Source organism: Rattus rattus, chromosome 9, assembly GCF_011064425.1.
Source record: "Rattus rattus isolate New Zealand chromosome 9, Rrattus_CSIRO_v1, whole genome shotgun sequence".
Classification (NCBI taxonomy): domain Eukaryota; kingdom Metazoa; phylum Chordata; class Mammalia; order Rodentia; family Muridae; genus Rattus; species Rattus rattus.
In genome coordinates, this window is record NC_046162.1 from 56,059,774 (window position 1) to 56,071,273 (window position 11,500).

General features: G+C 54.0%; 1 protein-coding gene across 2 annotated transcripts; it reads left to right on the forward strand.

Annotated features, from left to right (window-relative positions):
* Positions 1-3,715: 3,715 nt before the first annotated feature.
* On the forward strand, positions 3,716-8,044 carry Neurod2 (neuronal differentiation 2). 2 transcript variants are annotated; one of them, XM_032913285.1, is made up of 2 exons: positions 3,716-4,063; positions 5,152-8,044. In XM_032913285.1, the coding sequence occupies exon 2, from the start codon at positions 5,157-5,159 to the stop codon at positions 6,303-6,305; it is 1,149 nt and encodes a 382-aa protein (XP_032769176.1). In that variant the 5' UTR covers positions 3,716-4,063; positions 5,152-5,156; the 3' UTR covers positions 6,306-8,044. The 2 variants fall into 2 exon arrangements, with proteins under 2 accessions (XP_032769176.1, XP_032769177.1); XM_032913286.1 differs by lacking the exon at positions 3,716-4,063 and adding an exon at positions 4,721-5,018 and having other exon boundaries at positions 5,152-8,041.
* The last annotated feature ends 3,456 nt before the right edge of the window (positions 8,045-11,500 follow it).

An 11,500-nucleotide genomic window follows, 5' to 3' on the forward strand; every position in this document is an offset into this window, starting at 1 on the left:
AACAGATGGCATCTCTGGGTGTCCTTCTCCTTTCGTCTCCTTCCTTCCATTTCTGGCTCTTTCTCTCTCTCCGTCACTGCATCTCTGAGTACAGAGAGGAGCGAGCATGTCCCAGCGTGCTAATGCCTGCTTGTGTGTATGTGGACACACGTGTTGTACCTCTTTCGAGCTCATGTCTGAGGCAGGCCCATCCTACACCTCCCTCTGTTCCAGTTTCCCCCTGGTTTTTATTGTATCTTCTAAAAAAGATAAAGTTGAAATGTGTCGAGTGAGAAAAACTTGTTCCATTTTTCTGAAGGAGGAAAAGAAGGGTCGGGAGACAGGTTCAGAGGGATCAAGTTCTCTGTACCCTAGGCCTGACCACCCAGCCCCCTACCTCAAGCCTTCCCCTGCAGGAGCTTAAGGAGGCCTCTCAAATCTAGAGAACAGAGGGATAGGTAGCCCTACAGAGTGTTCCCTCTCCTAAACAAGGTTCTGTCTCACACCCAGAGGACCCCATCAGACTTCAGTGGGTTTAACCTAGTCCTTGGTACAGGGAGGAGGCAGGGGCTATCTTTCATATCTTTCATCCATCCATTCATTCGTACATTCACCCACTAATTTAACAAAAATTTTGATTCTTTGTAGACAAAACGTTCCAACTGGGGATCATACGCAAGAGATTAATATTAGAAAACAAGTTACAAAATGTCCTTTTTGCTTGTTTTTTTTTTCTAGACGGGGGGGGGTGGGGTGTTTCTCTGTGTAACCCTGACTGTCCTGGAACTCACTCTGTAGACCAGGCTAGCCTCAAATTCACAGAGATCCTTCTGCCTCTGCCTCCTGAGTGCTGGGACCAAAAGTGTGGACCACCACTGTCCTGAGCAATGTCTTAATAATAAAACCTGGCAGACTGGAGAGATGGCTCAGTGGTTAAGGGCATTGGATGCTCTTCCAGAGGTCCTGAGTTCAGTTCCCAGCAGCCATGTGGTAGCTCACAACCACTGAGTTCTGATGCCCCCTTCTGACATGCAGATGTACATGAAAATAGAACTCTCATACATAAAATAAATAAATAAATCTTTAAAATAAATAAATAAAAGCTGGCATTTATGGGAAGGTTATTTTATTGTTGGCCCTATGCTAAGCTCATTAACCTATTTGTGCCAGCCAGCATCCCTATAAAGTGGGCAGACTAACATTTATAGATAGGGAACTAAGACTGAGAAGAAGATCTCAAAGTTCCTCTGTTTGTGCTGGGATTCGAACCCAGGGCTTTGGGCTCTTCAGGCAAGCACCCAACCTTGACACTAAATCCTCAGCCTGGAAGTCAGCATTTTCTTTTACAAAGTGATGGTGCGTGCTTTTAATCCCAGCACTCTGAAGGCGAAAGTGAATTTGGGGCCATCCTGGTCTACATCGTAGTTTCTAAGATAGCCAAGAGTACATAATGAGACCCCATTTCAAAAACAAAACAAAATGACAAACAGGTGAACAGAGTCAACCAAGAATCAGAAGCTCATATTACGTGTGTGTGTGTGTGTGTGTGTGTGTGTGTGTGTGTGTGTGAGAGAGAGAGAGAGAGAGAGAGAGAGAGAGAGAGAGAGAGAGATCAAAACACCACACAGCCAGGGCATTAGAGGAGACAGAGTCAGGAAAGCCCTTGAAATTATACCCCAAAGTGGAGGTATCCTGGCAAGCCAACCCCAGACCCAGTAATGCTCATGGTTTGACTTCTGCCTCTGCTAAGATCCCATCCTCAGGGTCAGGCCATGTGACTTAGGTAGGGTCCAGCTTCCTGGTTGCAGAGCCTCTGAAGGACTTCTTGTCCTTGGTGACCACCAAAGCAACAGGGTTGGTGGAGGGGCCCCGGGTCCTAGTCTCAACTTGCTCCCCCTCTTGGGTACCTAGTTATACCCATTTCCCTGCACAGTCTTCTGTGGAAGGAAGAGGAAATACATGGCCTTCAGACCTTCTTTGAGCTCCTGGCCTCCAAGCCTCCAGGCTTCATACTGCCTTTCTCAGGGCCTTTCAAGCCAGCATGTGTCTCTCTGTTCAGTCTGAACATCAAATTCTTGTCTTATCAGCTCTACTCCCTTGAGAAGGCTTATCTAGGTAAGATCAGAGGGCATCCACTTGGATTGGAGATTTGGTGCGGTCTTCCTTTGTGCGGTCCATGTGGCTGGCATCTGAATATGTGAGCCAATGGGTGTGCACAGGTAGGTCAAGGGACAGATAAGACATTTAGGTCTGAAAACAGCACCTGCCTGAATCCAGTGTGGGCAAGGGTCTCTACACCTGCAAGTACTTGTCTCACTCACAGGTTGTCTCTTTGAATAGGGCCGTGTTTCCATTTTCTGCACCAGAGTGAGGAACAGGGGTGGGAGGGTGGGCATGTGGCAAGCTCCTTCCTTTAACCTGTGCCCTTTACCTCTGTGTCTGACACAGTAGGAACCTTGAGAGGGGAACTGCAAAATAAAGCATCCATTTCCTACCCTAGCAAGACACCTGTCTGGCCGCCCCCACTCTGGCCTCTCCTGTGACTGCTGGGGTTAATGTCTGTGGCCTTTGTGACAGAAGTGGGAGAATGTTTGGGTCCCATCTAGGAACTCTAAGCAGTCTACAAGCAGTCATATCCTTCCTTCAGCTAACCAAATCAGAAGGCCAGGAGAGAGGCACCGGTGGGTGGCCTACCTGGCAATGATCAGGGGTAGCAAGGCCTCAATGACTGGAGGAAGAGGAAGAGGAGGAGGAAGAAGAAGAGGAAGAGGAGGAAGAGGAAGAGGAGAGGAAGAGAAGAGGAAGAGAGGAGGGAGGAGGAGAGGAAGGAGGAAGAGGAGAGGAAGAGGAAGAAGAGGAGGAAGAGGAGGAGGAAGAGGAGGAGGAAGAGGAGGAGGAAGAGGAGGAGGAAGAGGAAGAAGAGGAGGAAGAAGAAGAAGAGGAGGAGGGAGAGGAGGAGGAGGAGGAAGAGGAAGAGGAAGAGGAAGAGGAAGAGGGCTTCTGGCTTAGGAATCTAGATCTGTGCTCACCTTAACCCAGATGGGGGACACACAGCTCATCTCCAAATCCCTCCCCACCATACATTTGGCCTCAACACCCAAGGAAAGATCTCCTATGTGATGACTCCACAGATATACACACATGTACACACACACACACACACACACACACACACACACACACACACACACACACACAGGCACAGACACCCAGGCAGGCAAATCTTTCCCTTTCTCTGTCTTTCCCTTGGTTTGAATTTTGTTCAGCCACATATGTTGTGTGTGCGTGAGGGTGGGTGGGGGAGGGGCAGACAGGGATGAGGAATGGCATGGTGCCAGCATCTACCTATGGGGCTTGGGCCAGGGATGCCCCCCACACCCACCCTGGAAGGAGGCCTCAGCTGTCCCTTTGTGGTGGAGAGGACTCTCTTGGGGAGTGGCAATAAGCACTGAGGTCCCTTTCCCGCACCCCAGGGTCTGGTCCTGACCCACCTTAGGGACCCGGGGACAGGGAAATGGACAGATCAAGACCCTAGAGAGAGCCCTAAATTGGCCCAGCACCACAAACCGCCAATTCCCAGACTTGCCACCCCATTGTTCCCATGTGGGGGGCTCTATAGCTGGGGGGGGCAAGTCCTCCCACCTCCCTCTCAATCTCTGCTTTTCCTGCGTTGGGCGGGGAGGGGAGGGCGGCAGAGATATTTATTTATTTCCTTTATTTATTTAATTTTTTTTTTTTTGGAGTAGAGAGTGACAGATGGCGGCGGGTCCCGGGGGAGCCGGCTCTCCCCCAATGCAGACGCATGCCAATCACCGTCTCTCATGTGATAGCTGCTGCCCGTGACGTGCCAAGCCCATATGGCCTGGCATAGAGGCTGGTACCCCGCCTGGTAGAGATGCCACACTCGCTCCGCGGCTCGCATGGCGCTCTGAAGACGCCGGCGCCCGCCGCCTTGAGGAACCGCTGCCCCCGCTCCCTGAAGATGGGGGAACAATGAAATAAGCGAGAAGATTCCTCTTCTCCCCCCTCTCTCTCTTGCCCCCCTCCCCCCTCCCCTCCCCTCTCCCCTTGACTCCTCTCTGAGGTAAGTTGTCCGAGAGGGAGCTAGAGCTGACCTGCTATGGGGGGGGGCGCTGCTTCGGACATGGAAGTCCCCCCAGTTCTCCTATTCTTGGGACCCTACCCCCTTATGGGGTGGGCAACAGGGGCGCCCCGGGTTCTCTCTCCCATTGGGGCCGCAGCTTAAGGGGCTGCAGAGGGAAATGGTATGCCTAGGATGGGCTGGGGGGAAGGGTCATGAGGCGCACGAAGAAGCGAAGATAGGACCCCCCCCCCACGACTGTCCCGAAGGAACCTGCGACCTTTCCCCACCACCAAAAAAGATAAGCAAACAAATAAATTTAGATTTTCCCCCATGGATCTCAAAATACAACGAGATCTGTAGAGACGTGTGGGAGGGAGGGAGTTTGAAGAGGGGAAGAGGGTCCCTGACCGCAAGAGAGACGAACATGGTTCACTTTGGGGTCTTCTCCCCACGCCCGGCTTCTTCAGTCCCCGCCACCGGAGCCGGCTCCGGGAGACCCGTGCGCAGCAGCTAGAGGAGACGGTGCTCCGGCGTCTGGAATTGGGGCTGCGGGGGTGGGGGCCGGGCCGGGGGCGGCGCGCGGCCAACTTGCAAATTGGATTAGGGAGCGTGGGGGTGAGAGGCACCGGAGGGCTTGGGGAGCCAGGCCGAGGGGCCGGGACCGCGGAGGGGAGGAACCGGGCAGCTGTCCCCACGGCAGCCGCCCAGCTTTTCTCCATCACCCGGAGAGAGCTGGCTTTTGGGCGAGAGCACCGCCTCCCCGGGAAGAAGGACCTGATCCCTTAACCCCCCCCACCCAGACACGCTCTCTGGGACCCCGACACTGCCCGGGAGCAGCTTTCTTCCCGGCCAGGGGCGGAGCCGGATCCCGGCTTCCGGGCGAGGGCCTGGGCCGCGGTCCCCCACCGGCAGCCGGGCAGGGCTGGGCCGGCTCTGGGCGGGGCAGCGGAACGTGGTGGGCATCGGGGGTCCCTGAGCTGAAACGCGCACCGAGACTTGGGGGGTGGAGGCGGGTTGGGGGGCCGTGGTGACCCCGGTGTGCCCCTCACTCTGTGCTGTTTGTCTCCCCGCCCCCGGGGCGCCCTCAGGCACCATGCTGACCCGCCTGTTCAGCGAGCCCGGCCTCCTCTCGGACGTGCCCAAGTTCGCCAGCTGGGGCGACGGCGACGACGACGAGCCGAGGAGCGACAAGGGCGACGCGCCGCCGCAGCCTCCTCCTGCTCCAGGGTCAGGGGCTCCAGGACCCGCTCGGGCCGCCAAGCCAGTGTCTCTTCGTGGAGAAGAGGTCCCTGAACCCACGTTGGCTGAGGTCAAGGAGGAAGGAGAGCTGGGCGGCGAGGAGGAGGAGGAAGAGGAGGAGGAGGAAGGACTAGACGAGGCGGAAGGCGAGCGGCCCAAGAAGCGCGGGCCGAAGAAACGCAAGATGACCAAGGCGCGCCTGGAGCGCTCCAAGCTGCGGCGACAGAAGGCCAACGCGCGGGAGCGCAACCGCATGCACGACCTGAACGCGGCGCTGGACAACCTGCGCAAGGTGGTGCCCTGCTACTCCAAGACGCAGAAGCTGTCCAAGATCGAAACGCTGCGCCTGGCCAAGAACTACATCTGGGCTCTCTCGGAGATCTTGCGCTCCGGGAAGCGGCCGGATCTGGTGTCCTACGTGCAGACTCTGTGCAAGGGTCTGTCACAGCCCACCACGAATCTGGTGGCCGGCTGCCTGCAGCTGAACTCTCGTAACTTCCTCACGGAGCAGGGCGCGGACGGCGCCGGCCGCTTTCACGGCTCGGGTGGCCCGTTCGCCATGCATCCGTACCCGTACCCGTGCTCGCGCCTAGCAGGCGCACAGTGCCAGGCGGCCGGCGGCCTGGGCGGAGGCGCGGCGCACGCCCTGCGGACCCACGGCTACTGCGCCGCCTACGAGACGCTGTACGCGGCGGCGGGTGGCGGCGGCGCCAGCCCGGACTACAACAGCTCCGAGTACGAGGGTCCGCTCAGTCCCCCGCTCTGTCTCAACGGCAACTTCTCGCTCAAGCAGGACTCGTCCCCCGATCACGAGAAGAGCTACCACTACTCTATGCACTACTCGGCGCTGCCCGGCTCCCGGCCCGCGGGCCACGGGCTGGTCTTCGGCTCGTCGGCCGTGCGCGGGGGCGTCCACTCGGAGAATCTCTTGTCTTACGATATGCACCTTCACCACGATCGGGGCCCCATGTACGAGGAGCTCAACGCGTTTTTCCATAACTGAGACCTCGCGCCGACCTCTCTTTTTCTTTGCCTTTGTCCGGCCCCCTAGCCCCAGCCCCACGAGCTCAGGGGCTCCCACGGACTCCAGCGCCGGGCGCGCGGGGCGCGGGCCGCCGGTTCTGCAGCTCTCCAGAGCGCCGTGGTCTCTTACCTGTGGGTGGCCCGTCCCAGGGGCCTCGTTTGCCTCTGGGGACTCGCCTTCTCTCTCTCCCCAGCGGGCTTCCTCCTCCCTTCTCTCCTGGAGAGCATCTCTGGGGACCTCCCGCCAGGCCCTCCCAGGAGACTCCCTCCACATTCCCAAACTTGGGTTTTCTCTCCCCGCCTCCCAGCAGGCCAGAGGCAGTTGGTAAGGGGCTGCTGAGTTTCGGGGATAGTGTCTCCTCCACTTATGGTTACTTTAAAAAACAGACACAGAGCTGCCCAGGCCTAAAAGAGTTGGTATCTCTTCCTTCTCGAAGAGGCCAAAGCCAGGGCGCCCAAACGCCTTCACCCCAACACGAATCTCCGCGTTTTTTAATTTTTATTTTGGTGGGAGGGGATGTGGATTGAGAGGAAAGAGAGAGGCCAAGCCAATTTGTAACTAGAACCATTTTTCCTTTTCCCTTTTTAAAAAAAAGAAAACAAACATACAAAAGGAAAAAAAATAGAAAAAGGAAAAAAAAAAGCTGAGAGGCAACGGAGGCCGAACTCAGAGTCCGGATCGGAGAGAAAACGCAGTAAGAACTTTTAGAAGCAATAAAAGGCAAATAATAATAATAAAAAATACTACCAATAATAATTTTTAAAAAGACACAAATATCTATGCAAGGAGGTTCTGACTGAGCCTAGCAGCCGGACCCGGGATGCTCCTCGGGTCCGCTGGCTGCCCCGCCCACGCGCGGATCTGTGCACTTTGGTGAAGTGGGGGCCCGCACCGCCCCTCCCCCCAGTTTCTTACAATCAATGACTCGGAGATTTGGAACCCCAGTGCCACTGCCCTCCTCCCGCCCTGTCCCGTTGTGCGTCATACTGTTTTCTAAAAACCTGTTTCCAAATTTGTATGGAATGGCAAACTGTTGGGGGGTTCGGTTTGGGGAGGGAGGGTTTGCATGAGAGACACCACACACACACACACACACACACACACACACACACACACACACTCACACACACATACCACACTGCACGCACACGCAGGCCCAGGCCCGCCTACATGGGCGTCCGGGGACAGAAGGAGGTGTCTACTGGCACCTCCTCTCTACAGGCAGTCTGGTCCGTCCCCTCTTGGGGTAAGGTGGAGGAGCACAGACCTGGGAACAGCCTTACCCTTGCCCAGACTGTGCCTCGGTGGGCGCCAAGCTCCTGGTGATTTCTGGTGGCTGGAGAGGGTTGTTTTGTTTTGTTTTTTTTTTGGGGGGGGGGAGATTTTTGTTGTTGCTTTTGTTTGTTGTTTTGTTTTGTGTTTTGGTTCTAGGCTCCGCCTGACTTTTGTTATCCAGTGAGCTGGGAGAACTGAGGGCTCCTCTGGAGGTTCCCCCGCAAGAGGCAACAGGTGAAGCTCCCCCCACCGGAGGCAGGGAACCAGGCAGCCAAACACACGATGCAAAAAACGCAAACCCACAGGCGACACACCCCCACCCACGCAATTTTACCTTCCTCTTGTAGAAGATGAAACTCCTGTCGGACACCTGAAGTGCATTGCGTGTTTCTGTTGAGTTTAATGACGATTAATAAATATTTATGTAAATGAGATGCAAAGCAGACCCGCTTTTTCACAGTGGCCTCCTTTTATGGGTGGGGGCAAGGATTGATCTGGGGCTGGGGTGAATGAGGCTAAGTCCGGTGACTGACTGACTGCTTAGAAGCTTAAAAGAATAACTAAGGGCATTCCTGGGTGGGGTTTCCACACTGCAAGACCTACGCGCGCGTGCACACACAAACGCACACATACATACGCATAAACAGTCACACTCACTGCCCCTCCTAGGCCCCACCCAGATTTACATAGGCACCCAGCACAAAGCACCCCTGTGTTCTACTTACATCCCTCCAGTCCCCCCAAACACCTAAGGATCATCTCTGAAAACAAAACATCTTTCCATCAATGAACAGTTATCAAAGCGGGGCCACCCTGCCATTTTACAACCCTTGGCTTACTGTTAAAAAAGCCAGACGTGTGGGAATAAAGAGAACATTTGGGGGCAGATATGGATATCCTTGAATTGAAAAGAGAGATCGTGAGGTTAAAATATTAATGGAAAAAATCTCCTTTCCATCTTAAATTTGTGTTTCAGTGGGCTCAAAGGAATGGACTCTTTTTGCCTTCAGAGATATTGACATTTTAGGGGTGTGGATAAAGGTGTAGGCTTGATCTGTAGGGGGTCCCTGGTTAAGGACAAGACCTTGTTAAAGACATGAGCAAAAAGGGACAACACTGATTAATAACTGCCCAGTCTCTTTTTCTGCTGCAGTTCTAGAAAAGGAGATGGACCTTGATGGGACGCACACAGGAGGATCCACTTTTCCCTGGACCTCACCATTTTGTTCCCCATAACCCCTAAAGGCAGAGACAACTTGGCCAAAGGCTTCCCCACCCGGAAAAGATGCCTCTTAGATCCCAGTGATCGTCAGAGCTCTGAAATATTTGAAAGGGAGTCTGGATCCTAAAAACTCACATCCGAAAACCTGAGGAAGATTTAGGAATTCCCTCAAAGAAGCTTCTCCTGGTGCCTTTCTCCCCGCCCCGCTCAAAACACGATCATTTTAGGATTGAAGTGAGGTTGGATGTAATATTGTTTAGGGTTGAGGTCAGATATGCAAATGGGTCTTAGGTCCGTCACCCAAATGAGATCTTCCTAACAGAAGCAAGGACGAGAAAAGAAGGGGTCTGGATGCCCAAAGGGAAGCACACTATGGCAACTGGGTCCAGCGGCTCCACTAAGTTCCCACACCTTATTCAAGTCTTCTGAGTAAAAACAACCCCTTGTGGCCTCAATGCAGTTGCAGGCAGGGAGAAGCCAGGAACTGTCCACTCCTCGGTGCTGATCCGTATCTAACATTTCCCCTTCTGGCTGCCGAGGAAGACTAGCGCCTGGGACTAGGGAGCAGAGACCCTCAGATTCTCCTGCAAGCAGACTTCCTAGGAGACTCTCATTGTTCATTCTTTTAAAATGTTCACCGCATTCTCTGGATTTCTCTCAGGACCACCTCTCTGGAGTGAGAGTGAGCCCTTTGTCATTGGGATTCTTCCCCGTGGGTGGCTAATGAGATCTAACAGATCTCTGAATCACTTTTATTCTTGAGAGAAAGGTTTTGGTGCATCTTCTCCTCCACTTCTTTAGAGAGTTTGGGAAGCTTGCAAGATGCACATTCTGACCCTAACCCAAGGAGCTGGTCGGCTCCTAGTGCTGGGCAAGGCCTGGCAGGGGCACTTGGAAGAAAAGGAATTGGGCATCATCCCAAGATGTGATTCTTACCTTGCCCTGGAAACAAGGTTAATAATTGGGCTTCTCTCCCACTCAGCTGGTTTCCCAGAACTTGCTCTGAACTCCAAGCTGGGCAGGATCCAGGTGGCTTGGGGCCGGATGTAAAGGACCCCTCCACATGGCTCCCTGGCTAGATCACAGACTCTTCGACATAGCTCTCCCAGCTACCCCACACTGTTCTGCTCTGTTCTGAAGCCAGATTTTTGAAAGGCAGTGACTCTTGGGCCATTGCATCTACAGGTCAGGTCACATGTGGGGACTCAAGGACCCTTTTAGGGGCAGGGACACTGGAGCCACTGCTTCTAATGAATCCTGCTAACAGCCCAAATCCAATTCCTAACCTTCCCCCATACTCCGTGCACTCTGGCTGACTCTAACCTCCCACCACTGCCCTCCTCCCCAACACAACACTTAACTGCCCTGGTGAGATGGTAAGATGAGCAGGAGAAGAATATATGCACGGACACTTGGCCCCAGACGCCCCCTCACAGATCTTTTTCTCTCGCTTGGCTTGCCTGAACACACATCCCGAGAAGCTCCGTGAACAGAAGGGGGGGTGCTGGCATGGCTTGGGGCAGGGTGGTGGACAGAGGCAGAAAGTGCAAAGAGGACTCCTTTCTTTCCACTGAGCAGCTGGCTCTCTAAGCAATCCATGCCCTGTTCGGGATCAACCCCTGGGCTGCCCAACCCAATGTCTGGAGGCAGGTTCAATCTGGAGAGTGTTTTCTCCTTGATTTTTCCAGCCCAAATCCCATGCCTAGCATTTGAAAAGAGCAGAGAAACAGAGGGTGCTTATCTGTCAGGGTAAGGGAGGGATGTTGTAGTTGCTTCTCCTCTTGCCATTTAATTCCATCCCAACCACTACCTGGACAGCGATTCACTGTCCATTAGTGAAACTCCAGCTATGGTACTAACTGGATGAACTCCTGGGGGAGGCAAAAAAAAAGCAACAGGGAAGCCCTTCACTCTAGGCAGCCTCCTGAGGGTGTTCCAGTGTGTTTTCCCTCCACAAGTTCATAGCCACCCAGACAAGGGTCATAGATTGCATTCTCCTTTGCCCAACTTTGACTTCCTCCTCTTCCAGGAAGCAGTAACAGGAAGCTAGTTGCTCCTAGAAGCTTCCACGGATTTCTGGAGACTTCAGGACTAAGTCCTATCTAGATCCCACAGATGAGTTTTCAAGGTAGAAGGGAACTGACCTTGAGGGACAAGACAAGCCTGGCCCAAGCCCCAACCACAGGACAAGAGAGGGCCAAGGGCTGCCCAGGGCTCCTGACCTGGGTGGACAACTGGAAGGGACAAGCTTCTTGTTTACGGGGAGAGGGTGGAGACAGAACCTGCAGGAAGAGTCCCAGACGCCAGCCCAAGACACTGTTTTTTTTTGTTTGTTTGTTTGTTTTTGTTTTTTCCTCTAAGCTTTGGTGACCAGGTGTTGGCCACTGGCCTAAAATGAAGGTGACACCTGGACTCTGAGAAACCTGGAAACTCCACCGTGTGTGTGTGTGTGTGTGTGTGTGTGTGTGTGTGTGTTCACCTCAAGCCTTCAAAAATGTCCCGCAGATTTTCCTAGGTGAGGCGGCGTAGGTGTGTGGTGCTGCTGTCTTGGGAAGGCTGTTATGCTATTGAAACTTTATTCCTAAAGCACTGGGTTCAGAGTGTAAGCCTTGCACAGAAGGGACTGGAGCAGGTCAGGAGTGGCTAGGGCTCCCTGGGGGAGAGCACTGCATACCTG